This window comes from Crinia signifera, chromosome 2 (genome assembly GCF_055691185.1).
Source record: "Crinia signifera chromosome 2, ASM5569118v1, whole genome shotgun sequence".
In the NCBI taxonomy this organism is placed as follows: domain Eukaryota; kingdom Metazoa; phylum Chordata; class Amphibia; order Anura; family Myobatrachidae; genus Crinia; species Crinia signifera.
Window position 1 is genome coordinate 390,693,954 of NC_139218.1, and position 23,439 is coordinate 390,717,392.

General features: G+C 43.8%; 2 protein-coding genes across 5 annotated transcripts in view; both read left to right on the plus strand.

Annotated features, from left to right (window-relative positions):
- The window catches only part of LOC146058213 (uncharacterized), an 88,025-nt gene that overhangs the window by 24,574 nt on the left and 40,012 nt on the right, over positions 1-23,439 (plus strand). The window contains exon 12 of one of the 4 annotated variants that reach the window (XM_083170353.1): positions 12,371-14,497. The exons of the other annotated variants lie outside the window; for them this stretch is intronic. Within the exon in view, the coding sequence (XP_083026479.1) occupies positions 12,371-12,615 (245 nt within the window). The 3' untranslated portion in view covers positions 12,616-14,497. Of the gene's footprint in view, positions 1-12,370; positions 14,498-23,439 lie in introns of those variants that run through there. 4 annotated transcript variants of the gene reach the window in all.
- LOC146058217 (uncharacterized) lies at positions 71-8,148 on the plus strand. Its single transcript, XM_083170360.1, has one exon. The coding sequence runs from the start codon at positions 3,301-3,303 to the stop codon at positions 4,168-4,170; it is 870 nt and encodes a 289-aa protein (XP_083026486.1). The 5' UTR covers positions 71-3,300; the 3' UTR covers positions 4,171-8,148.

The following is a 23,439-nucleotide window of genomic DNA, read 5'->3' on the forward strand; positions in this document are numbered from 1 at the left end:
ACACTTGCACACAATTTTTGAAGAAACTCTGCATGGAGGTTGTTCCAAACATCTTAGAGAACTTACCACAGCAGATGTAGCTTGCTCAAATTCTTCCGTCTCTTAATGTAATCCCAGACAGTCTCAGTGATGTTAAGATCAAGGCTGTGTGCAGGCCATATCATCACCATGTCCTCACTTCTAGGACTCCTTGTCCTTCTTTACACTGAAGATAGTTTTTAATAATATTGTCTGTATTTGGCTAAATTTGGAGTCAATCATATGCGTCCCTGGTGGTATTGCATGATCGACAATATAATCCTGACTTATTCCCAACTCAATTTGCTAAAAAAACAGCCCAAACTTGCAAGGAACGTCCTCCATGCTTCACTGCCTTTTGTTACAGCCAAATATAAAAAATGTTGACAGTCCAGACCACCTGCTGCCATTTTATTGCATACCATTTTCTATGTTTTTGTGGACACATGAGTCAGTTGAGCATTGTTTCCATGACGAAGGTATAGCTTTTTGGCCACAATTCTTCTATAAAGACCACCTCTGGCCAGAATTTTCCAAACAGGGAAAATGGGCTGGATGTCTTCTGATTTTGAAGGAAAGTAAGCCTCTGATGGACTGTTTCCTTGGCAAAGCACTGCACCTACGTTCCTCGATGTTGCCTGTTTCTGTGTGCTTCTTCAGTAGTGCTTGGACAGTACATCTTGAGACCTCAGTCTGCTTTAAAATTTTTGCCTTTACTTCAAAGATCGTTTGATAACCTGTATTTTCAAATGCAGACTAACACAAGAAACCTAAAATTGATTGGCTTATACCTCAGCAATAATTTTAAATCAAATCAAAATGGAAACCCAACAGGGACAGTCATCAGCCATGATAACCCATTCATAGCTACCTCCAGCCACGTTCCACGTGCTTGCCTTCCTCAACTGCCTAGCCCCTCCTTCTCTATCTGCAATAATTCTACCTTCCTTCAATTTTATTATTTCATTACTCATGTGTATCAAATTGTATAGGTTACCTCATGGCTTTGGGGTCTACGCATGTCTACCCCTGTTATCTAGTTGTGTCAACAAAATGTTTCAGACTTGCTGGTGGCTCTGGTCACTGTACCTTCAATATTACATTCCTAATCTTCTAAAACTAAAAACAACTTGTATAGAACTTTTAGATATTACAGTAATATTCCAATGCTTTCGCCATTTTAACATCATTTCTGCTTAGTCATGGTAAAACAAAATGGATTCTGCATAAGACCAACACCTGCAAATAGGGGCAAAGGTTAGGCCTTACACGCACTCTTGGAAAGGGGCCTGTCCAACAAGCAATGTCTTCTGTCTTCAAGTTGACATGGCAATGCTTCGGACACGGTGCCTGGCTACCCTCGGCACACTATTATAATCTAACTATGTCCTGGATGCTGGTTGGCGACCCTGTGTATCCATGAGACATGAGGTCACCTCAATGCTGGTTGGTGAACCTGTGTATCCACCAGACATAAGAGTACCTGGACGCTGGTTTTTGAGCCTGTGTATCCACCAGACACGTCACTTGGATGCTGGTTGGTGAGCCTGTGTATCCACCAGACACGTCACCTGGATGCTGGTTGGTGAGCCTGTGAATCCACCAGACATGAGGTCACCTGGACGCTGGTTGGCGAGCCTGTGGATCCACCAGACATGAGGTCACCTGGACGCTGGTTGGCGAGCCTGTGGATCCACCAGACATGAGGTCACCTGGACGCTGGTTGGTGAGCCTGTGGATCCACCAGACATGAGGTCACCTGGACGCTGGTTGGTGAGCCTGTGGATCCACCAGACATGGGGTCACCTGGACACTGGTTGGCGAGCCTGTGGATCCATCAGACATGAGGTCACCTGGACGCTGGTTGGCAAGCCTGTGGATACATCAGACATGAGGTCACCTGGACGCTGGTTGGTGAGCCTGTGTATCCACCAGACAAAACCTCTGCTGGTTGGTGAGCTTATATGTCCACCAGACATGAGGTCACCTGGACGCTGGTTGACGAGCCTGGGTTGGGCGTGTCACACAAGAGCTGGAGGCTCTACTGTGATGAGAAAGGACACATCTGTACAAAACATTTCAGAGTTTTACATTTTCCACCCTGTAGCTGTCAGCCAACATCCTATCTCTTCAGGCACTTTTGTGATGCACATCCGCGGCTTCTCCTTTTGTCTCTGAGACTCTTCCATCCTCTCTGTCACAAAATGGAGGTTAACGTCACTCCCCAGCTGCGCCTTGTCATACCTGCGGCGCTGACCTAAGTGCTGTCTGTCATCCGCTGTCTCATCTGGCATCCTGCTTTTGCCATTGCGGCATTCTGTATCCACAACCTGGCCGGGCACTCCTTGTCCCTGTGGGCGCACCATGCCGCCATTCCCCGCCAGTTCTCTTCATGTACAGTGCCATGACACTTCCTCGTCAGCTCCATTGCAAGAACCAGTCAGGAGCCCGATCCCAGTCAGAGAACTATTCCATAAGCACAGAGAAGGAGGTATAAAGCCCAACTCCAGGCATTGATAATTGTCAGTGCTTTGTTGTTTTATCAGCCTGTAGAGAGCTCCGGCCTTACTTTGCTCCTTCCAACTACAGCACTTCCTGACTTCCAGATAGCTGGCTAACCTGCTCTGCTGGCATTCCCAGCTATCCGGCTAACCTGCTCTGCTGGCATCCCCAGCTTCAAGCTATCCGGCTACCGCGCTCTGCTGGCATCCCCAGCTATCCAGCTAACCTGCTCTGCTGTTAATTCCAGCTACCATTTATCTGGCTATCCTGCACTGCTGGTATCCCCAGCTTCCAGCTATCCTGCTAACCTGCTCTGCTGACATCCCCAGCTATCCGGCTAACCTGCTATGCTGGTAATTCCAGCTACCATCTATCTGGCTATCATGCACTGCTGGTATCCCCAGCTTCCAGCTATTCAGCTCACCCTGCACTACTGGTATCCCAGCTCCTGGCTATCTTGCACTGCTGGTATCCCCAGCTATTCAGCTCACCCTGCACGGCTGGTATCCCCAGCTACCACCTATTCAGCTCACCCTACACTGCTGGTAACCCCAGCATCTGCCTCATCACCACCTACGCCATAGACTTCATCACCTGTCAAGTCTTTATGAGCAAGTCTTATATTAAACCTACTAACTTCTGTCCTCACAATTCCAGCGCACTGACCGCTCGTCCTAGTCTGGGTTCACAACTAGCCCTAGCCGTGACACACCCAATACAATAAGCCCTATTCCTGATATAGAGTAAGTTCTGTGTCTATAGATGTGATGCTATAAGCTGATGTACATATGTCTACTTACACATGATCACGCAACCCATCCGCTGATGTACAGAGGGTTTATCTTAGTACTTTTGTCCCCAACAGGTCCGCACGCCTCCTCACACTATCCTGAGATGATGCATCAGTGCTCGGAGTGTCAGCAATGTTTCCCTGATCATTCAGCCCTCGCCACCCATCAACAAACGCATAGTGCCAGTAATCTGTATAGGTGCTCGGTCTGCGGGGTGCATTTCATCTCCAAACTGGCTCATACCACCCATCAACGATGTCACAGCGAGGACAACCGGTTTCAATGCTCTTTCTGTTGGAAATCCTTTAATATGAAGTCACATTTCCTAGCGCATAAGAAGTCTCACCCCGAAAAGAGGCCATATTCATGCACTGAGTGCGGCAAATGTTTTCCACGCAAATCGTCTCTCATCATGCATCAGCGGGTTCACACTGGCGAGAAACCATTTGAGTGCTCGGAATGCGGCAAATGTTTTGGCCAGAAATGTAGCCTGGAGAAGCATCAGCGCATCCACACCGGGGAGAGACCGTTTCCGTGCCTGGAGTGCGGGAGATGTTTTTCAAACAGATCCAACCTTATCACGCATCAGCACATCCACACCGGGGAGAGGCCGTTTCCGTGCCTGAAGTGCGGGAGATGTTTTTCAAACAGATCCAACCTTGTCGCGCATCAGCACATCCACACCGGGGAGAGGCCGTTTCCGTGCCTGGAGTGTGGGAGATGTTTTTCAAACCGATCCAACCTTGTCAAGCATCAGCACATCCACACCGGGGAGAGGCCATTTCCGTGCCTGGAGTGTGGGAGATGTTTTTCGAGGAGATCCAGCCTTGTCACGCATCAGCGCACTCACACTGAATAGCGGTTGCTTGCGTGTTCCCAGTAAGACTGCTACTTTTCTACTGGTTTTTGGTGACCTAAGAAGGATAACACCAATCTAGGTGAATAAACTCCCCGTCACATACATAACAAGGCTTGTAAATGAGCTACAGACAGACTTATTTTTTCTGCTAAATGCATGACTTGCAATTTCCCAAGGGGTTGTATTAGTTAGTGTTTCCTAAAAATGTGAATTCAGGATGCAATAGAGACCTCACTTTTTTTTATTTATTTTTTATCTTTAGTTATGTGTGAAGGTGTTCAGAACTGTCTCTGGGTCCCACAGTTTCTAATGGCAGTCTAGATTACAATGGTTCATCCTCCCCCCTAGAAATTCCCTTTTCAAAAAGTGCACATGGAAGGTACAACATGCGCATCTAATAAGTATAAACCATCTCAGGACAGCTAGAAGAATCAAGTCCCCTTGCTGAGCGGAGAACTGTTTATTCAATGTAGAAAAAATGCTGCAAAGTAAAGTTGCCCACACACTAAGATATATTAAACTATATGGCCGAGTTCGACCAATTGGAGCGACCAATCGTTTAATAAATTACTGTGTGTGGGCATGATTACTATCAAATGTGGGTGCCCACGGGTCATTCATCGAGCCTGCTGATCCCTTCAGCAGGCGGAAAGAGGAATGACCCATTGTGCAGGATTTGGCCACATCATTCCATGTGTAGGCACGATAGACTGTGTCAATGACCCAACAGCGGCATCTCCCACTCCCCCTGATGACCCTCCTCCTGGCAGCAGCATCTCCCGATGAGTCACATGGATAGTGTCCAATCCAATTTCCATCCTATTTAGTTACTCTTTCGTTCTGTGTGTGGGCATGTTCTGCATTTAAAGGAAAATTGCATTGATATTGGATTGGACTCGATGTCAAGAATGCTTTAAAAAAATTAGTGTATTAGTTTTTTTATTTTTTATTAAGTAATACAATAAAAAGCGAACGAACAGTAGAGAAATCTTAATCAAATTCGTATTTGGTGTGACCACCCTTTGTCGTCAAACAGTATCCGTTCTTCTGGGTACACTTGCACACAATTTTTGAAGAAACTCTGCATGGAGGTTGTTCCAAACATCTTGGAGAACTTACCACAGCGGATGTAGCTTGCTCAAATCCTTCCGTGTCTTCATGTAATCCCAGACAGACTCAGTGATGTTGAGATCAAGGCTCTGTGGAGGCCATATCATCACCATGTCCTCACTTCCAGGATTCCTTGTTATTCTTTACAGTGAAGATAGTTTTTAATAATATTATCTGTATTTGGACAAATTTGGAGTCAATCGGATGCCTCTCTGATGGTATTGCATGATCGTCATAATAATCCTGACATATCCCCAGCTCCATTTGCTCAAAGCAGCCCAAACTTGCAAGAACGTCCATGATGATTCAATGTTGCCTGCAGACAGTCTTTGGCAAACAAACTTCCTCCTGTTAAAGCCAAATATTTAAAATGTTGACAGTCCATAGCACCTGCTGTCATTTTTCTGCACACCATTTTCTATGTTTTTGTGCGTAGTTGAGTCACTTGGCCTAGTTTCCATCTCGAAGGTATAGCTTTTTGGCCACAATTCTTTCATGAAGACCACCTCTGGCCAGAATTCTCCAAACAGGAAATGGGCTGATGACACTGCTGGACGTCTTCTGATTTTGAAGAAAAGTAAAATGTGTCTTTCATCTGATGCACTGTTTCCTTGACTAAGCACTGCGCCTATGTACCTCAACGTTACCTGTCTCTTTGTGCTTCTTCAGAAGTGTTTGGACAGCCCATCTTGACCTCAGTCTGCTTTCAAATCTTTGCCTGGGAGAGACCTTGCTGATGCAGTACAACTACCTTATGTCTTGTTGCTGTGCTCTGTCTCGCCATGGCGTATATCCTGTGACATGGAACAACCTCACCTTTCTAGCAAAGTGTGAGTGTTCCTCACCTTGTGTTAAAACTCCTACACAGCTGTTTCTGTTTCAGTTAATGGCTGTGTTTCAACTGAATTATAAAGATATTATCACTTGTTTGGTATTATTGGTTCATCATCCACATGACAATGGGCCTATTTCAAACCTGTACGCTGATTTGCAACGTTGCAGTTCACTGTGAGTAGGTAGTTGTCGGCCATTCAAAATGATAAACTTGCCCGTGTAAATCAGCGAACGAACTGCGAAAATATCACTATTCTCTATTCACCTGCAAACCCATACTCTATTCCCGAACCACTGAATAATGTTTCCGTTGTGTGCAAAAGTAAGTGTGAACCTACCACAACTGTGCGACCGAGACAGGCTGATAGAGGCCGGAATTGACGTCAAAAACCCACCATTGAGAAAGCGTCCTTATATAGAAGTGTTTTATAACCCTTCAATATAACGGCAATCGCTGAAATAAGTGCACACCGATACAAACTTGTAAAAAGGAGTGCTTTACCCAAAAGATCGCTTGATTACACGTATTTGCAAATGCAGACTAACACAAGAAACATAAAATTGATTGGCTTATACCTCACTTATTTTTAATAATAACCCTTTCATAGTTATCTCCAGCCCCTCTCCACGTGCTTGCCTTCCTCAACTGCTTAGCCCCTCCTTCTCTATGCAATATTTATACCTTCTTTCAATTGTATTATTTCATTACTCATGTGTATCAAATTGTATTGGTTGGCTCATGGCCTTGGGGTCTACGCATGTCTACCCCTTTTATCTAGTTGTGCCAAAAAGATGTTTCAGACTGGCTGGCGGCTCTGGTCACTGTACCTTCAATTTCACATTCCTAATCTTCTAAAACTAAAAAGAACTTGTATAGAACTTTTAGATATTACAGTAATATTCCAATGCTTTCGCCATTTTAACATAATTTCTGCTTAGTCATGGTGAAACAAAATGGAATCTGCATAAGACCAACACCATTAGGCGCGAAGATTAGGCCTTACACACACCCTTACAACAAGCAATGTCTTCTGTCTTCAAGTTGACATGGCAATGCTTCGGACACGGTGCCTGGCTACGCTCGGCACATTATTATAATCTAACTCCACTAAGTCCACTTGGATAATAAAATATGAAGAACTACCTGTTTTTGCCTATTTTTTTTTTTTTTTAACTCTTGTCAACCAACATTGCTGTGAGTGATCCTCAAAATATCCGTTAACAATGCCAGCTTTGCTCACAGCGACTGTTCCTTTCTGTTGGGTGAAATATTTAACTAAACTTCAATGAATTGACTTGGCCGTATTTATATTTTTTAACTAAAAGAACAGTCGCTGGTATTTTTAGCAGATATTTTGAGGATCGCTCACAGCGACATTGGCACTCAAAGGGTTAAAGGCAAAGGGCGGTCTCGCCAAATATTGATTTGATTTCGATTTATCATGTTTTCGGTCACTTTGCATTAATAGGGGCCCTATCCTATACTTATCAGGTGCACATGTTGCACTGTCCATTTGTACGTTTGGAAAAGGGAATTTGAACCATTGTAATCTGGACAGCCATTAGAAATAGTCGGACCCGGTATAAACTGAATCTGACAGGGTTCTTTCCTCCAATGAACCAGTAGTTGCAGAGAAACATGAAGCGTGTAGCCTTGGTTAATATGGAAGCACACGCTGTGGTGCAGTACTATGAGATATGGAAACCAAAATCCACGTATAAATGGGACATTCCCAGAGTGCATTAAGAAGTACAACAAAAGTTTGACTACAAGGGTCCATAATTCATATAAATATAATATGACGTAGTGTAGCCACAGTACCCATTGGTTTAATACGGAACATAAAGTTTGGCAATGAAAGAGCAGCTATAAAAGGGGACAGCTTGATCAAGAACCTCCAAATTGCGCCATGGGGTGAGCTGAAAGCTGGTTTGGTTCATTAAGTCGGTTCTGTGAAAAGGTCAATCTGGGAAAAAAATTGTAATGAAAATGGTTAACGCACGAAATCATCGACATGAGGTTTTGTATGTTTTTGAGTTTAGTTTTTTTTTTGTATTTTCAAATAAAGCAAAAATTAAAAATTTTGTTTCGTGTCGCCCTTTCATTTCTACAAAAACTAGTCCAAATCATACAAACATAATTGGTTTAAAACAATATTGTAGATATCTGAGACTTTTATGTACAAATTTTCAGTAGCAACTCCTTAAAAGAACAATTACTGCATACCATGTATATATAGAAGTCCACATTCAGTTAAGTGACATAACATTGAATTGAATATTTAGCAGCTGAAACAGTTTTTAAAATTTAAAGTCATACAGAAGGGAAGGGGTGGTCAATTTACATTATAATGGCTTACGAAATTGGTATTACATTCCCTATCACTTTAATACTTATCATACTGTGTTGCTAAGTAAGAACCATGAAGTGTGTTCAAATGGGGATGCATACCTCCCAACATTTGTAGACACTGGGATGGGACAGGGTGCGCGCCTTTTTTCAGGCGTGGCCTATTGAAAAAGGGGCGCGGTCTATAATCGTGATGCTGGCACGAGGCACGCCCCATTTTTCGCCGCGGTGGGGGCATGCCTGCAAGAATAGACGCTGTGTGCATGTGCACAACGTCTGTTCAGTCGGTCATTAGGACATGGGAAAATGTCAACAGGGTTCTAGGTTGAAAGTTCATTAGTTCGACTGTCTAGGTCGACAGTCAAAAGGTTGACATGGGGGTTTTCACAGTTTTTTGAGCTGACATGTTTCGACAGGCGGTATTTCATGCCCTACCATCCACTAGGGCATGGCGGGAGAATAGAATAGTGTGCCGAGCGTAGCGAGGCACCGTGTCCAAAGTATTGCGAGCGATGCGTTGCACCTTAAACTGTGTCCATGTCGACTGTGTTGACATTCAAGTAAAAAAACTGAAAAAAAAAATGTTGACCTTTTGACTGTCTACCTAGATACTGTCGAACTAATGACCTTTCGACCTAGAACCATGTCGACCTACACCCATGTCGACCATCATGCTGTAGACCAAATGATCCCAACCCGTTCAAATGATTTATCTATATTCATACGAGGTTTGTTATATAAATCCTCTAGATAACGTTCCCATTTATTTGTAAATTTTGTAAACACTCTTTTCAACATCTGGATCTGTAGCCTGTCTGTCAAAATCTATAATATTGCTATGTTTGTTCTTCACTTCATATAGTGAGGCGGTAGATCTTTGTCCTGTGTAAGAGAATACATTTTTTTTCTCTTTGCAACAGTTACAAATACCTTTTAATGCGGGGATAATTCTTTTTCCTAGTTCCCAATCCTGAAAATTGGCAAACAGGCAAGCTATTTGTTGCTTAGTGACAGAGTACAATGATCTATTTATACAATTGATACGTTTATTTCCAAGCAATGACACCTTTCTATATTGCCAAAAATTGTGGAAAAAAAGATGTCACATTTTGTGCATTCCGTCTCTTTACACGGTGTTCTCCTTGAGACCTATTCATTCATTCATTCATTTTATATTGTAATTTTTCTAAGCGTATTTCCAAATCTTGCTTGTATCGTGCATTCCAAAATCTGCATAATAATATTTCAATCTGTAGAAATTAGAGCAGTAGAAGGACCGTAGAGACTTTTACAGGATCATTGATGGTTGATATGCCCATAACTTTCGGAATAGTTTGTATAAGACGCCGAACCTGAAATACATATAGAGCTGTCTGTCTGATACCTTGATCACAATGGACGTCCGTTTACTTTCAAAATGGGAAACCTCTCTTAGCACTGATATTCCAGATTCCTGCCACATTTGGAATGCTGGATTATCTATGCCTGGTTCGAGGGCTGGGTTACCCCAAAAAGTGTAGGAAAGAAGGGTCTCTACCTACTTTCTTGTTTGTATGTGTCCATGCTTTAGAAGGGTCTTTAACCCAAGCAAGTTTGCCCCAGTTGCCCAGAGGCAAGACCTATATATTGATGCCCCCAAATAGCGTACTCCGTAAGGGGGATTGTCTCCCGTAAAACAGGTTATGGGTTCTAATACAGGCTGTAATACTTGCAAAAATATTAGGAGAGGCAGTCAGCCACAGAAACAATATTAATGGCCTTTAATTAACTGATTCAAACTTGCTGTGGAGGAGAGGTGCCCTCTTGGGAGCAGGAACCCGGTGGCAGATGACTCCATTGTCTCCCAGAGTTACGCCTCTGAACCCAAGTGAATTTTGTTAAAATAGGTGTGAAAATTGGCATGCAAATATTTGTATTCCTCATAATGACCTATAATGTTACTTTATATAGGAAATAGTATATTTTTTTACACAACATTTTTTTTTATTTGAATCTTTATAACAAATAAAAAGGACTTGATAATGGTCTTTCCGAAGGATACCTGTGGTTGATTTGCGGTCTGCAACATCTTGCAACACTTCTCCCAGTCTGCCCTGAGCAGTGTAGGCATGCTGGTAGAGAAGCTTAATTTGTGAGTTGATCTCCAATACTGCCTGATTCAGTTTAGCTGTTTAATCCTCCATAATGGGTGCCGGACAGTATCCCGACAGTCGGGATACCGACAGTCATTACCCTGACGTTGGGATCCCGACAGTCAAAACCCCAACACTCGGGGTCCCGGCGGCCACCGGCTATTGTCCCTCGTGGGGGTCCACGACCCCCATAGAGGGAGAATAGAATAGGTGGCGAGCATAGCGAGCCACCGTGCCCGCAGCGTGGCAAGCTCAGTGAGCCTCTTTCTGAGTTTGGCCAGTCGGGATCCCGATGTCGGGCTAATGACTGTCGGGTTCCCAACTGTCGGGACCATATACCAAACCCTCCATAATGAGGCCCATTATTCCCTGGATTGCCTTTACTACTGAGTATGTCCCAGGGGAATCAGTGATAGTGTAAGTGGGAGATACTGACCTTTACTGTGTACCATCCAGAGGAGTTTGTTGCTGATCTGGGGCTGGCATCGATATCTCCGGTGCAACAACTGTGTTTGTCTCCATGCGTCGCTTCTCAGAGCAGAAGGACGCTGCGACTTTGCAGAAATACACAGAAAATCTGTGTGCACTTAATGATTGACATTGTTACATTATCACTGTGTATAATGTTCTCCATCTCAGGTCCTAGTAATGTGCTGTGGTGTTGACACTGGAGGTTACAGTGGGGAATAGAAGTTGACTATCAGGAGTATGGGCTCCTTTAAATTTATATCAGTGTGGCCAACTCATCCCTTTATACTTCCCCCTCCAAGGCAGTCTTAGATTGTGCCCTGCAGGAGCTGGTCACACTTTGCCTCTCTCCTGGGCTTTTAGTTTTCTTTAATTCTTTGTTTACCTTCAATCAGAAAGAGGACAGGCAGGTAGCATCTGCCACTACCTGCCCACTCCACGGGCGCTGCCAGGGGGGTCCCAGTCACAGCCATGTGCGGCTCGCACCATCTCTGGAGTGATCAGACGCCGCTGCATGCAGTGCAGTCCTCCTCCAGATTCACTGCCACCTGCCAGTGCTGGCTGATTGCTGAGTATGATCCTGGCGCCCCACTAGTGGGGGAGTCCAGGTTACATTCAAAGGCGGGTAGATTAGAATGTGGCGCCATTTAGGGGGGCTGAGCTCATTGTGTGGTTTGCTCCCAGCTGCCCAGGCGATTTCCAAGCTCACCCGGTGGCCATTCAATGAAAACAGGGACATAGAGGTGATTTTTCAAAGTTGCCAGATGAATTCAAATTATTGTTTCTTAAGAGACAACAATGTATGTAGTATACTCTTAAAACAATTATTTGAATTTAGGTATAACATCCATGCCATTGTTATCCTCAGTCAGAAACAATGGAATCAATGATCATCTTTAGCATCTACAGTTCCTGATTTAATTCCCGGTGTGCTTAGCAATGTTGAAGTTCCATTAGGTTGAACATCTTATATTCTGGAAGCAACACATCTACAGTGATAGTTTCTGATCTACCTACAAGCCATTGCAGGCAATACACTGATATTTGAGTGACCGTTGATGTAACGTTTGTTACTAAATAAGTCCTTTCTTTTGTGTGGCTTCCTAGTTGTCGTCATTGTTGTATTATAAACTATAAATCACCTCGATGAAGTTGAAAAAGTTCTGTAGCCTCAGTAATTGGTAACAAACATTACAGGTGAATGAGTAACAAACGTTACAACAAACTTCTGCAGCGTTTGTTGCTGTATTCTAGCAATGTTGTTTAGTTTTACATATATCATGTAAGCCATATATTCTTTCCACAGCCAAGGCCAAGACACCAGCAGAAAAAATGAGGGCGTACCGAGCAAGGATGGACCAAGATAAAACGAGTCAACGACTTGACAAGGCAAGAGACCTTATGCGAAGATCCCGTCAGAAACCAAAAAGCCTATCTGAGATAGCAGCACAGCGGGAAGCTACAAAATTACGTGTCCGGCTGTGTCGTGCACGCAAGAAGGCTGCTGCAAAAGGGAATGTTGCCAGTACCTCTCACTCTCTATCTTTATAAGTCTTCTAGATCTTTGGGAAAAGCTCTGTCTATAGTAAGAAAGAAAACTTACCAAAGAGCCTTCGTAGTCTGGAATCTTGTAATTTAACTTAGTGTCAGAAACTAGTCCAAATATAAAGCATCACAATTAGGTTCAAAATGCATTGAAAACGTAAAATTATTCTAAGCACAGGATAATCTTTCTCCGCAACTGCCTGGGAAAAAAAGATGTCCAGCAAGATAGAGAGAAGCAACACTTCCAGAAGAGGCTACCAATGTACAATTTGAAGGAGGTCAAAGAACAACATCCAGATCAAAATTGGATTAAGCAGGTTTTGTATGCTAAAAATGACATGCTAATTAGTGACAAAGATCATGTTTGTTGTTGTCCCTATTGCGAAAATATGGAATTCATTCTTACAGCAGCCCCATGGGTTAATGAAGGGGAAAAAAAACAAGATCTGTAACTGAGCTATTAAGATCAAGCATTTTTAACCACAATAAGGACTGTACATGTGAACAGTGTGGAAAGGTCAAAGACTTTTTGTTAACTTCTGAATAATGAGTCCGAGAATGAAAGGAGAGAAACTAAGTTTGCAAACTTTGACTTGGGATGACTTCTCAGCTGCTTTTGTAAGCAATTGCAACATAACTAACAGACTGCTGAAAATTATAATGCCAAGTACCAAGACAGTTATAGCTGACCATTGGGTAAACGCATCTCCTGAAACAGCTACAAGAATATATACTGCTGTAGTCTATTACAGTAGTAATAGAGGAGACTTCGAATCCACATGCATTGCCGTTATCTCTGATAAAAAATCATAGAACGTGAGAAGTTGCAGTCTTCAATTATTTCATTGAAGAACATGTGAAGACACTTATGAATGTCTTCACATGGAACTGTGGACAGATGGTACTGCACAGCATTTCAAGAACAGAAAATCCGTGGCACATTTGTCAATGCTAACTAATGACAACCCTGAATGCATCACTATAAAATGGAACTACCAGGAATCTTATCATGGAAAAGGACCTCATGATGGTGTTGGGGCAACACTGAAATGTACCATTTGGAAGAGAGTACTTCAAAGAAATGAAGTAGTGCAGTCAGCGCAAGACTTCTAGAATACAGCAGTCAAAAACCATTGAAAATGGTCACTGCATTTATGTTTCTTCCGATAAAGTTAAGGAAATGTCTTAAAACTACTCATGCCATTGGGAAGACCTTCAACCTGCTACAGGAATTCAGCAAGCACACAGTGTGTCAACTACCATTCCCTATCAACTTTATGAAAACAAAGGAGGTGACTTGCCATTTCAGTTATGCAAGCTAAGATCTGAGATCAACAGAATGGATCACACTGCATTACAGGGGATGTCACATGACACACAAAACATCAGTGTAAACTCAAACGCTGATGACTATGGAATCGTACACTATGACGATATCAGAGAAAAAAAATTTTGGTCGACAAAGTTTATGTTCTCAAGATAAAATTCCTTTGAAAGAAGATGGGGAAAGACTCTATTTTGTCTATCCCCAAGCAGATGACCTAGATGGTTTCATGTGAAATGGTTGTTGCAAAGTTAGCCCAAACCAAGAGACGTTAGAAGTTTTTTTTTCTCTCTCTCCCAAAAGCTACCTGTGACAATTGAGTGGCCTTCATGTTCTTTACTACTCTATTTAGTTTTAAATTTATTTTTGGACACTCCTTACAATGATCTCAGTTATGAACATTTGACTGTGGAACATTTGTTCCTTTGACGTTATTCCTGTTTTAAAATACATGCTATCTATTACAAACACAAGTATTTTTTTATTTCCAGACCTTACCAATTAGCAGAGAAATTTCTTTATTTGTCACAAACATTGCAGCTGTCTCTTTTTTTTTTTTTTTTGTAACGTTTGTTGCCAGTTTTCATAAGCTTTGCATCAAAATGAAAGCAAACATATACTTTGCACAAAATATAATCGAAACACATGCTTAAAAAATATATAAATCATATGACCTGTTAAGTCAAAAATTGTAACGTTTGTTACCATGGAATGACCTATAGTGTATTAGTGTTGTCTGCTTTATGGCAGGTAGCTCTAAAGCTTCTCAGAAAATAGCCTGTAAGAAATGTGCCACTAAATTCACACCCCATTCAGAGGGTGCTCTACTCTGTGATAAATGTGCAGCAGACCCTTCTGTGTTAACATCCCAAAGGGACGGCTTGGCACAACTGAATGTCAACTTAAAGGATCTCAATCCTTTTTTGAAAGTGGTCAGATTAAAGATGGAATCTCTGCAATCCATGATAGCGGGCTGGAGTGGAGTAGAAGCAGAGGCGGGCTGGGCCGGGGGGCAGGGTGCCTTGTGCCCCCCGTGCAGCTTTATCAATTAGTGCTGCGGGCCCGAGCAGTAAGGGCCGCCTGGTGGTCCAGTGAGTAGCCCTCCGGCTCCTACTGTCAACCGTGCTGGCTGGGGCTCTAAGAAAATGGCTGCCGTCCTCCTGCACTGAGGACATGTATAAGACAGTGCAGGACTCAGGAGGCAGCTACAAAGGGCACTGGGCAGGGCTGTGGGCTGGATGTAGGTGGGACGAGGGGGGGCCAGAGCAGACACGAGGAATCCAGCCTCTGCCGATCATCTAAGGCACCATACTTCCGGCGGTCGGCCTGCGCGTGTGTACTTCTCCCCTAACTAGTGCTGCAGGCCTGCAGCCTCTGTGTTCTCATCCGGCGGCGGCGAGATCAGCCTCACTACCGCAGGTACAGTATTAGCATCTTTACAGGGGGAGAACGGGACTGAGGAGTCAGGGCACCACAGGCTTCTGGAGAAGCCTGTGGTGTCTTGACTCCTCAGTCCTGTTATTATGCAAGCGGTGCAGCCTTCAGTGTCTGCTGTGTCCTCCCGTTTTTATGCATTGGGAGCAGCCTGTGGTGTCCTGATGGTATGCAGGGGAGCAGCCCCCTGTTGTGTCCTGATGATATGTAGGAGGAGAAGCCGTTGGTGTCGTCCTGTTATACAGAGGAGCAGCCTATGCATTATATGTACTGGGCATTACGGCGTGTGGCATAATTTATGTGCATTATATTGTTGGAATTATGTGTAGTGGGCATTATTGGGGTGTGGCATTATATTTAATTGGCATTGTGATGTTGGCATTATGTGTAATGGGCATTACGGTGTGTGACAATATATTTAATTGGTATTACGGTGTGTGACATTATGTGTAATGAGCATTACGGTGTTGGCATTATGTGTAATGGGCATTACGGTGTTGGCATTATGTGTAATGGGCATTACGACGTTGGCATTATGTGTAATGGCCATTACGGTGTGTGACAATATATTTAATTGGTATTACGGTGTGTGACGTTATGTGTAATGAGCATTACGGTGTTGGCATTATGTGTAATGGGCATTACGGTGTTGGCATTATGTGTAATGGGCATTACGGTGTTGGCATTATGTGTAATGGGCATTACGGTGTTGACATTATGTTTAATGGGCATTACAGTGATGGCTTTATGTGTAATGGGCATTACGGTGTTGGCATTATGTTTGATGGGCATTACGGTGTTGGCATTATGTTTGGAAATTACAGTGATGGATTCATGTGTAATGGGCATTACCGTGTGTGGCATTATGTGTAATGGGCATTATAGTGTAAATTTTTGCAACGCGCCTTCGGCGCGCACTGTCCCCATTTCTGGTGTATGTGTGTGGTGGGGAAGGATTGTTTAATCCTTGCTGCATACTAGAGGGGAGAGGGTAGGGTGGTGAAACGATGGCGATGATGATGGGCCACTTGCTTGTGTTGCCCCCCAGGCTGAAAGTTGCCAGCCAGCCCCTGAGTAGAAGGAAGTTATTGGTTTACTTGGATATCAAGGATACCTACCTGCATATTTCCACCTGGCCTCCGCATCAGACCTTTCTCAGAGTCACCATCTTCGACCATCACCTTCAGTTGTAGGCTTTGCCATTTGGCTTGTCCTCTGCTCCAGGATCTTCACCAAGGTGCTGGCCCCTGATGATGATACCACTCCTTTCTCAGGAGGTGATGGTAATGCCTTACCTGGAGGACCTCTTTTTGAAGGCGTCCAACATCAGAAATTTTGTTGCACAACATCCAGTTGGCCCAGTGGATGGGTGGATTCTGAACTTCCAAAAGCCTCAGCTTATGCCCACTCAACAATTGCTGTTTCTAGGGATGATTTTGGACATAATACTCCAAAGGGTGTTCACGCCTCAGGACAAGATACACTCCCTTCAGCTTCTGGTCTGGTTGGCGCTCCAACACAGACGGGTGTAGGTTGGTCTACAGCATGATGGTCGACAGTCATTAGGTCGACATGGGTCTAGGTCAAAAGGTCATTAGTTCGACAATGTCTAGGTCGACATGGGGTTTTTCACTGTTTTTTTACCTGAATGTCAACACAGTCTACATGGACACAGTTTAAAGTGCACCGGAAACGCTCGCAATGCGTCGGGCACGCTATGCTTGGCACACTATTTTATTCTCCCACCACGCCCTAGTGGATGGTAGGGCATGAAATCCGCCCGTCGGCACATGTTGGCTCAAAAAACAGTGATTACCCCCATGTCGACCTTTTTAACTGTCGACCTAATGACCTGTCAAACTAACGACCTGTCGACCTTTTCCCATGTCGACCTAATGACTATCTACCATTATGCTGTAGACCAAATGACCGCATCCCCTCTGTACACAGCTTCTGGGAAAGATGGTGGCTGCTTTCAAAGTGGTGCAGATTGGTCGGTTTCGCTATCGTCTGTTACAGCTTTGCTTCCTTTGACAATGGTCTTTTGCCACCTTTTTCGGCCCCTGCATAGCAGTTTCGTAGGTTTTTTTGTTTGTTTTACGGGGAACTCTGCGCTGTCCCGCCCATGATTGGAGCTCTCAGATATCCCCACTGTAACTCTAGTGTCACATAGTGGATGAAGAAGAAAGCAGGATTTTGTACATACGTTAAATCCTTTCACCGATTCCATAGGTGACTAACTGATACTAGTGGAAAAAGTGTTACTGAGGACAAGGGAAAAGCAAAACTGTTAAATGAGTTCTTCTCATCAGTATTTACTAAGGGAGAGCAGACTGTGGAACGAACATTTACCACAAACGGGACAAATAAGACAGATCTCATTGTGGATTTCACGCCGAAGGAAATAATACTGAGGCTAAGCAAACTCAAAACAAATAAATCACCAGGGCCAGATGGGATTCATCCGAGGGTATTAATGGAATTAAGGGATGAACTAGCTACCCCCCTACATTATATCTTTAGCAAGTCACTATCGTCAGGTATAGTACCAAAAGATTGGAGAATAGCAGAGGTAGTGCCAATATTCAAAAAAGGAAGATCCCGCTACTTACAGACCCGTTAGTTTAACATCAATTGTGGGTAAACTATTTGAAGGATTTTTAAGGGATGGTATCCAGGAATATTTAGATCATCACTGTCTACTCAGTACTAACCAACATGGGTTCGTGAAAAATCGTTCATGCCAAACTAATTTACTAGGGTTCTATGAAGAGGTTAGCAAAAACCTCGATAATGGAAATGCTGTAGATGTGATTTTCCTAGATTTCGCTAAAGCATTTGATACTGTCCCACACAAGAGATTGATTAATAAAATGGAGAACCTAGGATTGGGTGAAAATATCTGCAGATGGGTAGGAAATTGGCTATGTAATAGAGAACAAAAGCCCTTATTCTGGTTGGTGCGGTAATATCCGCGTGCGTTCGTGCCGCCGATGTTTTGTGTCTGCGCATGTGCAGAGGCGTCTCTGCGCATGTGTGAGCGGGGCGTACAGCCAAATCCCGCATGAAATGTGAACACTCCGAACAGGGGGTGGAGAGGGGCGTGAAGGGCTATTTGGGCTCATTACCATATGCATACGCCCTGCCTTTCATGGGCTTTCCCATGCAAACGCTGGGCGTACGTATGGTAATGCAGTCGTGACGCACGTGTAGGGGGCGGACATATAACATCGCCGGATGTCAGCTGCCCGCCCAGATCCCAGCTTTTGCACGGAAAAATGTCCGTGTGGTCTGAGGTTGCGGGAGCTGGTGGACCACTCGGTCCTGCATTCGATGGTCTGCGACCATCGAATGATGGGGGAGGTTCCCTGAGATGGAGGAGGCGTATTCCATGAAAAATACACGTGCGGTCCGTTCGGCCAGCTTCTTACCACGTACGGACGTAGTTGGCGATCCGTATGGAAGGCGGGGTTTCGCACGCACGGTCCTGGCCGCATATTCGGATCCGGCCGCACCGATCAGAATAAGGCCCAAAGAGTGGTTGTGAATGGTGCCGTATCAGATATGATACCGGTACTAAGTGGAGTGCCCCAGGGTTTGGTTTTGGGGCCCAATTTGTTTAACATTTTTATTTTGGGATAGGGTTACTCAGCAATGTATCCATCTTTGCGGACGATACAAAACTTAGCAAAGTCATCAAATCATCAGAAGATGTCACCATGCTTCAAAATGATCTTGCAATTCTAGATGAGTGGGCAAAAAAATGGAAGATGAGGTTCAATGTAGATAAATGTAAGGTTATGCACCTTGGGAGACACAACCAGTGTGCAAGTTACAACCTTAGCGGAGAGGAACTGGGTAATTCCATACTTGAAAAGGATCTAGGATTCCAAATAGACAGCAAACTAGGATGTAGTGCCCATTGTAATGTAGCTACAAGAAAGGCCAACAAAATTCTAGCATGTTTTAAGAAGGGAATGGAAACTAGGGACTCAAGGGTAATTATGTCACTATATAAAGCATTGGTGAGACCTCACCTAGAGTACGGAGTACAGTTCTGGGCCCCACACTATAAAAAGGACATCATAGAATTAGAAAAAGTCCAAAGGCGAGCAACAAAGCTTATTAGGGGAATGGAGAATTTAAGCTACGGGGAGAGATTAAGCAATTTGGGACTATTTACATTAGAAAAGAGACGTTTAAGGGGGGACATGCTCAACATGTACAAGTATATCAAGGGCCAATATAAGGAACTGTCACACACCCTCTTTTCTACTAGAAAGGAATCTAGGACGCGAGGGCATGAGTATAGATTAGAAGAAAAAATATTTCATTCAGCTAGTAGAAAGAATTTCTTTACGGTCAGAACAGTCAAACTCTGGAACTCTCTTCCCAGAGAGGTGGTAACGGCTGGCTCATTAAATGCGTTCAAGGCAAAGTTGGACAAACATTTACTGGAGAAAAACATCCATGGGTACAAATAAGAAATATAATTTGTCTGTAAAATACCAGAACCTACCAAATCAGCAATGGATATCTATACCAGGTTGAACTAGATGGACGCAAGTCTTTTTTCAGCCTTACCTACTATGTAACTGTGACACAGGATGCCCACCTGCTGCTGTTCTCAGTTGTTTTCCTACAAAACCTTCTTTCCAGTTAAAGCTTTCCTGCCAGTCTTGATTCCAGTTCTATGTGTTGGAACGTCCTTGTCATTGTGTGGTTGTTTTCTTTGTGTTCATGTCGCACTGTTCGATACTTTGCTAATATTCTTGTATGTATGTTAGTAGGTATGTATGTTTAACCACCTCTTTGAAGCATGTTGTCTTCCAGCTCCGGAAAAAAAGGGGGATTCACCACCAGGTGAAAAAAAGGCGCTAGAGAGATGGGGTGTTTGGTTTAGGCTGCTCACACGTGGGGGTGGTTCAGTCCCCCGAGGGTGGGTACAAGAAGAAAAACAAAGTGTTGTGTAGAGCGCCAAAATATACACCTTATTTAAGGGCCTAAGTAAAAATTATTGGTCAATTGGGTATCCCAAAATAAAAATACATTTAATTAGCACATTAGTTAAAAATACATTTCATTTAGATGCACATACAGTTTGGACTAAAAATAATTATTGCACTTGAGATTAAGGCACTTAAACCACTTGTCTTAGGTAAACCACTTGTCTTAGGTAAAAGTAAAGGTAGGATACTTACAGTAAGTGAGTCCCGCTTGTTCCAGATTGTGCTACCTTCTTGTTTGAAATGGTGGTCCCCAATTGGATGAGGGGGGACAGGGAGGCCAAGGAGATAAGGGGGGGTCCGGATGCAGCCTGTACTGGTGGGGATCAATTTGTCCTGCTGGAGACCTTGGTCTTGATTTCCACTGGTGGGCAAGATGTTTGTACCTCACTGATCGGATGGGAGGCTCCGGAAGTAAAGCAGGTTGAGTCCCGATTTGTACATCCAAGTTGGAAATTATGGCAAATGGCTGTATCCGTGGGGGGCAAAGTGGTAGCTGGTCCAAGGGGTGATAGATGGGTGTCCAAAGTGGTAATCACAATACTGCAGACAAGGGTTAACCTGACGCGTTTCATTGCGCTCTGGCAACTTTCTCAAAGGTATGCCAGTGGTAGTGTGCTGTAGGTTTATATACCTACTAACAGGAAGTGCATCATCACATTACAGGAAACAGTTACCCAATTGATCATAAAAATTGAAATAAAAATATTGGTACATTTCCTACATCACTTAGATAAGGTAGATGCAGGGTAATCTAATAGGAGGCAGTCAAAGTTCATACAAATACATATAGATCATCTGAAACATATAGAAAGGCTTATAGTGTTCCATTTCCGGCCGTTGGAACGCACGCTGCGTCCAACTTCCGTCCTGTGGAACGCATCATGTTTGGTAATGATGGCGCTTTATAATTGGTACACAGGAATACAAGGATTGGGTGCGCGTTTGACTGCCTCCTATTAGATTACCCTGCATCTACCTTATCTAAGCGATGTACGAAATGTACCAATATTTTTATGATCAATTGGGTAACTGTTTCCTGTAATGTGATGATGCACTTCCTGTTAGTAGGTATATAAACCTACAGCACACTACCACTGGCATACCTTTGAGAAAGTTGCCAGAGCACAACGAAACGCGTCAGGTTAACTCTTGTCTGCAGTATTGTGATTACCACTTTGGACACCCATCTATCACCCCTTGGACCAGCTACCACTTTGCCCCCCACGTATACAGCCATTTGCCATCATTTCCAACTTGGATGTACAAATCGGGACTCAACCTGCTTTACTTCTGGAGCCTCCCATCCGAGCAGTGAGGTACAAACATCTTGCCCACCAGTGGAAATCAAGACCAAGGTCTCCAGCAGGACAAATTGATCCCCAACAGGCTGCACCCGGACCGCCCCTTTTCTCCTTGCCCTCCCTGTCCCCCCTCATCCAATTGGGGACCACCATTTCAAACAAGAAGGTAGCACAATCTGGAACAAGCGGGACTCACTTAAGTATCCTACCTTTACTTTTACCTAAGACAAGTGGTTTACTGTATGCCTTAATCTCCCTTAAATAAGGTGTATATTTCAGCAGTATTCAATGCCGGTGCGAGCGGCCGGCGAGGGTGTTAAACTGCAAGGATCACAGAAAACCAGTGATCCTCGCAGTTTAACCCCCGCGCTGCTCGCACTATGCAACGTTCCGGGGGAATCCTCGCAGTCACAGAACTGCGAGGATTCCCCTAAACTGCGAGAGCCGCGGCTAGTGCAGCAAACTCGCTGTAATTAGCCTCGGCTCTCGCAGCTTTTGGAGGCACATTCGCAAATTCCCCCTCGCTCAAAAAACGGAGCGAGGGGGAATTTGCGTATGAGGGGGGTCAGTTGAATACTGACAGGGTGAGCGGTGACTGCGAGCAAAAAGTCCTGCTCGCAGTCACCGCTCGCCCACGGCATTGAATATATGCCTTTGTTTTTCTTCTCGTCTTCCAGCTCCCCCTGGGCACAATTGCTTAAGACTGCCTTGGAGGGGAAGTAGAAGGGGAGGAGTTGGCCACTCTAATTTGAAATTTAAAGTACCCATGCTCCTGGTAATCCCCTTCTATTCCCACTATAACTCCAGTGTCACCTATGGAATCAGAGAAAGGTTCTATAACATCAGTACAAAATCCCACTTTATATGTTACTGTTGGAATTCCCTGACTACAAGGATTTATTTTGCAATCCAATACATGTGATGTTAATTTTTATGTGTATGTCTGTTCATGGGGTTGAACACCCTGACATTTTTACAGTGTAATAATACATGCTTTTAGTTTTATTTCATTATTCATGTGTCCCCCCCCCCCCCTCCAAATAAAAAAAATACATTTGTACTTGTTTCTCTCTGTTGCTTATACTATTTTTTTACTCTCTGTGGAGCACCTCCACTAGAGTGATTGATACATACGTATTTAACCTAGTGTTCATTCTAGCACCCACCATATTTGAAAACCCATGCAGTTCCTGGGGTATTGCTGTCTGCTGTAGTGCTTCTAGCACAGTGTGGTCTGTATATCAGCATTGATATGCAAACGAGACCTGCGCTAGAAACATCACAGCAGACAGCGACACCCCAGGCAGGGAAGAGGAACTGCATGGGTTTTCAAATATGGCGGGTGCTAGAATAAACACCATAACCCATATATTGTGGACTTATTACAAAGTTTGTGCTAATATATTACCATTTCTAAATAATCTCTCGTAAAGTCTGTGCCTAGATCAATCTCCTACCCTTGCTCCTACATTTTAAAAGATACATAGGTGCAGCTAATTTCACTTATGGTTGTGTGAGGAGACCTGAAAACATTCACTGTTGGGGGTCCCTGAGGACCGAGGTTGGGAACAACTGGGCTAAGTTATTAGCAATGGTTAGTAATAAGAATGATATGTGTTAGAAAATGTTACATAAGTGAGAGGTATTCATTAAAGTACTAAATATATATAATATATGCATATTTGAAAGTGCTAAATAAAGTCTTCTAATGTGCCACCCCAAAGCAGCCCAGCCACACCAGATACAGGGCCCCGCACTCCAA